At 40.0% G+C, this 6,105-nt stretch overlaps 1 protein-coding gene across 1 annotated transcript; it reads right to left on the bottom strand.

Moving 5' to 3' along the window:
• Window positions 1–4,107: 4,107 nt before the first annotated feature.
• Window positions 4,108–6,062, bottom strand: LOC131931297 (uncharacterized; the record flags this gene model as incomplete). The annotated part of the gene is given in 3 exon segments (XM_059288036.1): window positions 4,108–4,393; window positions 4,572–4,680; window positions 5,977–6,062. Coding segments are annotated over 3 exon segments (244 nt in total), but the record flags the coding sequence as incomplete, so codon positions are not given.
• Window positions 6,063–6,105: the final 43 nt, after the last annotated feature.

Below are 6,105 nucleotides of genomic sequence, written 5' to 3'. Positions count from 1 at the left end.
TACTTTATCGCGGAATATAAAGGATGTATTGTAATGGTGCAAAAAAAAATTTAAAATGAGATTTTGGCCCATTTTGATGTTTTACAACCTTCCGGAGCAGCGTTTCTTTCAGACATTTTTCTCCGGGGCGGGAAGGGGGAAGGAGGAAGGAGGAGCACTTAAGATTTTCAGGGGCGAGGGAGGGGAATAGGACAACATTTTCCGTGGGGTGCGCACTGGCAAAATTCCATTTATTGGGGGGGGGGGGGAGGTTACCCCCCCCCCCCCCCCCAAGAGATACATGGAAAAAACTGTTCCGGAGCCAGAAAGAACTTTGTTTTGCAATCAATATTGCGTCTGTGTTTGTGTGTGTGTGTGTGTGTGTGTGTGTGCTTAGGCTGTATGTAAACAAGATTACTTGAGTATTGTTTCAGTTAGGTTGACAAAATTTCATAAATAAATATTATATTACATTAGTAGTTTTCTATAAACTTTTGGGCGATTTCCGGGTAACTGGTCAAGTAACTGGTCAATACTAATATATTTTAACAGCATCGCGCGTGTGTAGGCCTATGTGTGTGAAAAGGGGGTCCTAGGTGCTTTGACACAGGTGCTTTGACCATAGGGGGTTTGACCATAGGGGGTTTAACCATAGGGGCTTTGTCAGTGGCGTAGCGAGGTCGGGTGTCACCCGGTGCGGAACTTAATGGTGTCACCCCCCCCCCCCCCCCAGAGGCGTAGCAACCCTTCACGGGGACAAACTTTCAAATTTTCGATTTGCACCCCCCCCTCAAGTTTTTCTCTATATATTTTGCTATTTTTTTTGCCTTGGTGGTGTCACCCGGTGCGGTCCGCACCCCCCTCGCTACGCCTCTGGGCATTGTCCACAGATGGGGTTTGACCAGGGGGTTAGACCACAGTGGGGCTTTAACCACAACGGGGCTTTGACCACAGAGGGGGTTAACCATAATATAAATATTTTAAAATAGAAATTATAAACTGTTATTTGATTGAAATTTAGTATACACTTAATACGATTTTATACGTTTCCTGAGAGTCCATTAATAGAAATTAACAAGTACTAAGGGGTCATCCATAATGACGTCACTCTGTTTTTGACGATTTTTACCTCCCCCTCCCTCCTCTCCGTCACACGTCGTCACAAAAGCCAGACCCCCCCCCCCCCCCCCCCTAAAATGACGCCACACCTCAACCTATAACCTCCCTCAAAATTGCAGTTGAATTTTTAAAACATCGATATTTTCCAAAAATCTTGTCTAAACTATTACAATTTATTAAAACAGTTATCTAAAACGCGAAATAACGTCTAAAATTCGTTTTCTAACATTGCGTTTTTATAATGCAAAAATGTGACGTCGCGAAGCATACGCCGCTATTTAGTTGTTTATTTTTTACTTTCAGTAATTCTTAATTTGAATGCTGCCACTGAAAATATTTGCTTTAAAACACTAAAACCCTCCTTTCCCCCAACCCCCCCCCCCGTGCCCCGTGACAGTAGTCCCTCTTAGTTACCTCCCCTAAGTTTAAAATCATTTCAAACTAAATTATATGCCCCTAATAGCCGTTATTAAACCCGGCTCTACGATTGTAAACATTTAGCGTGAACCACAGTTCACCAGACCATGTGGGGGTGGGGGTGGGTAGCGATATGCCTAGAGAGGAAGAGGGGGGCTGCTAGGAGGCGCGCTTACAGCTTGGTGTTTTCTATCGTCTCCAAGAGGATTATATATATATATAGATGAACGTGCGGCATCAAAACGGCAATGACAAACTCGCCCCGTCAAAACGACCTCGACAAATCGGCCAGCGACATATGGACCCCGTCATATAGGCTCCCGACAAATAGGCTCCCGTCATTTAGGCTACCGACAAATAGGCTCCCGTTATATAGGCTTCCGACAAAGGGCTCCGGCCAATAAGGCTCCCGACAAAAAGGCTCCCGTCTGTTAGGCTCCCGATATATAGGCTCCCTTCATTTAGTTTCTCGACCAAATGGCCACCGTCATTACGACTCCCGGCATATAGGCTCCCGCCATTTAGTTTCTCCACAAAGCGGCCCCGTCATTACGTCTCCCGACAAATAGGCTCCCGTCATTTTGGCTCACGACAAATAGGCTCCTGTCAATTTTTAATCAATTTTAAATATTTAAACTTTGAAATAGAATAACATCTTATAGAAAAAAGAATTGCACACCAGTGAACGCCAAATAAAATGTGCATAATAGAGCGGAATATTATTAGTACTTTATAAATTCACATGCGTTTTTCGAGAAATCGGACATAGCGAAATTTACTACTTCCGCTCGACAGAAATTACTCAAAATTTGATAGAAGGCAGAGAATTAGACGTTTTACTTACATGTGAAATTTCATTTATCTATCTGAAATAGTACTCAAGTTATAGGCTTTTGAAAAATTCAAAGTAGAAAAAGTTCCACTTCCGGTTTTCGGAATCGCTGAAAAGTTGATACGGGTCTACAAATTTGATATAATTCTTATATATGAAATTCATCAACCTAACTGTAACGGTACTCCAAGTTATCGTGTTTACACACACACACACACACACACACACACACATATATACACCACACACACAGACATACGGACAAGATTACAAAACTATGTTTTTCCGACTCAGGGAGCTGTAAAACGTCAAGATTTGCAAAAATCTCTATTTTTTTTTGCACGATTGCAAGACTTTCTCTATACTTCGTATATACGAGAAAGTAAAAAGTAATACTTGTATGTTTAACCAAATGACCGATTTGCTATAGCACGCAATTATGTCAGTACATCTCTTTGACCATATGTCTAAACAGCGCTTGTGATCAAACACCCGTTGACAAACCACGCTGTGATCAAAGACCCTCTGCTGAGAAACGCCTGTGTCAAACCCCCTATGGTCAAAGGCCCTATGGTCAAAGCCCCGTTATGGTCAAAGCCCCGCTGTGGTCAAAACCCCTATGGTCAAAGCTCCTATGGTCAAAGCCCCTCTGTGGTCAAACCACCTATGGTCAAACCCCTATGGTCAAAGCACATGGATCAAAGGCAGAGGCGTAGCGACCCTTCGCGGCGCCCGGGGACAAACTTTCGATGTGCACCCCCCCAAGCTTTCAATTTATTTTTCCAACCCATTATTGGCGCCCCCTAAGGTCGGCGCCCGGGGACATATGTCCCCCCCCCTCGCTACGCCTCTGGTCAAAAGTCCGCGCACCGAAAACGGAAGTAGAGGTGATATTTGATTTAAACTACATTTTCTACGTTCCTAATGAACACTGCACATTTTTGTGAATCATTTCTTGTTTTGGTTTGTTGTGCTATATTGTGATAACATACAAGTGGTTTTGTTGTGCTATATTTGTGATAACATACAAGTGGTTAATTATTGTTCTTTTTTAAATGTTGAGATTGGCTGCTTTTATTTTTTTCATTCGAATTCTTGATTTCGAGATTTATAGCCACCTAGCAGTATTTCTTCCAGACTTTTTTCCGGGGGGGGGGGGGGGGGGGACTTGAAATTCTCGGGGGGGGGGGGGGGGGGGGGGGCGGACACTGTTAAAAGTATATATTCCCTATATAAATTTCATTTCGTTCGGGGGGGGGGGGGGGGGCGGTAGATTTTTTCGGGTGGGGGGGGGGGGGGGGGGTCGGAGACCCACCGAACAGATGCCAGGAAGAAACTCTGCTGCCTAGTTTGTGAAATATCATGAGACAATTGAAACCAAATCCAATAAATGGAGTCTACTTTAAAAAAAATTATTAGGTTAAAAATTTGAGTTTATGCTTCCCTTAAAGCCTGCATATCGTATACGTTGATATTTCTAGCCTACTATTACACTTCCATGTACCATTGCTAAACAAACCAGTGTAGCATTGATTAAACTTTTTTTTATTAGCAATTATGAAATAAATGCTAAATAAAGATCATCTAAATAATGGTTGTGATGTAAAAACGTATTCTATAAATAAAAAGAGACAGACACCCTAGGCTGCAATATATTGCCTTTATAAAACATGACATGACATTTTCGCAAACAAAAAAGAAAATTTGCATCTAGTCCTTTGTTTAACCTCCCCTCCCCCCCCCCCCCCCCCCCCATTTTCTCATTAAATTTATTTTTTTATAATTTTATATATTTTAATTTGTTTAAAAACATAAATAAGTTTATAAGCCAGACTCTTTTAAAAATAAACTTTAAATGCTCCGTGCTAATTATAGAATTTAGCATAAGGTTACTTAACATAATGCAATCACCGACACACAATTTCATTAAAGACCTCAATACAAAAAGCAGGGTTAAAAACATTATAGAATATTTTCGTTCCAGGATGTAAGCCTGTTCATCTCAAGAATACAGTTACTGATCCTCCATCATCACTCCATCTGCATCTATTGAAAAACCAGTTTCAATTGAATCAATTTTTCATTTACAATTGTATGAGTTTAAATTAATTGTATTTTAATTACAATAACGCATTTTTCCCTAACTGTAAATGATACGAAAATGTACTATAATGTTCGAAAAATTGATAGATAACTGAACTTAGCCTAACTAACGGTAGCTTACCTATAGCCTGAGTTGTTCAAGTACTGCATAACCGCTGGTTTAATGACTGGTCCATATGATGGGCTATGTAGGCCTTGTCCAGTTACGACATGAATCATGGAACCGTTTTCTGCGGGTAAAACAAAAAAAACAACAACTGACTGACAGCCTAGGTTTTTGTGTGAGCCAGCTCTATAGTAGAAAAGAAATTGGATTTCCATTTAAAAAAATATATTTATAAAATATAAATATTAAAATGCCAATGTTATAGTTTTAATTTTCTCAAAAAAAAAAAAAAAAAAAAAAAAAAAAAAAAAAAAAGATAGAAAGAAAAAGGGCCCACATTTTCTTTGGACTTTGGACACTATGCCTTTATTACGCTAACTTTACGCCACTGTTATTACATCTTGTGAATTCTAGGAAATGCACATTTGGAGGACACTATGACAGTATGTCGTGTATGCTGTGATGCTTGGTCTGTTTTACAAGAGCTAGTGTATATTACCAAAACACTCTGAGCCAAAATCAACATTTACATATTAATTTTAATAGATTATGAACACTAAATAAATACATAAACCTTAGCACAGGTTTATTTAACACTAAAATATGAACACTTATTCCCGCGATTTCTCTATGTTGAATTTTGCTTTAGGCGGAATAAATTGTACCCCCCCCCCCCCCCCATGCAGTCCCAAAACAACGTGCGACGAGACCTGGAGGTCAACGACACCGTAATAGTTTTTACACAATAATCGAACTGGAATAAATAATCAACCATGTAGACAGTGGCGTCGTTAGGTCGGGTGTCACCCGGTGAGGCACCTGATGCTGTCACCCTCCCCCACACCAAATAAAAAAAGTTGTAGGATATATATATATATATTATATATATATATATATATATATAATATATATATATATATATATATATATATATATATATATATATATATATATACAATTGGTGTCACCCCCCCTCCCATTTTGCCAAACCGCGTGAATTTGTGAATTTGTGAACACATTATTTTAATTCAAGTTGAACAAAGCAACGTTCATGTTTTTCTCTATAGTTAGCAGGTTTACTTCATTGTGTCACCCCCCCCCCCCCCCCCCAACCCCTCCCCCTTGTCGGGATCGTCTATTTAAAACTTAAAAGACATTTTAACTAATTAATCATTAATTTAACTAGCAAAAAAGCAATTTTTGTTCTTGGTGTCACCCCTCCCCCCTCAATTGGTGTCACCCGGTGCTGTCCGCACCTCAGCTCCCGCCTTGTGACGCCTATGGATGTAGAGCTGTAGTTGTTTTGCCCTTGCCACAGCAGCAATTGCGGAAACGGATGAGGATATTTAATGATATTGATACAATGATAGTGATGCGAGAGAGAAAAACAGCGTTTATATTGCACGATCTTCACACCCACCTCTTTGTTTTCTGTTGATAAAATCTTCAAGGATCCGTATAGCACTGTGTACTGAGTAGCCATGTAAGTCTAGCCAGTCTGAACTACTTGGAAATATGTTAATACTATTATATATTAATATATATATAT

This window comes from Physella acuta, unplaced genomic scaffold (assembly GCF_028476545.2).
Source record: "Physella acuta isolate Inbredline_101_S28 unplaced genomic scaffold, ASM2847654v3 ptg001940l, whole genome shotgun sequence".
NCBI lineage: Eukaryota > Metazoa > Mollusca > Gastropoda > Physidae > Physella > Physella acuta.
The sequence above is the reverse complement of the archived record's forward strand: the minus strand, read 5'-3'. Positions and strand labels throughout refer to the sequence as shown.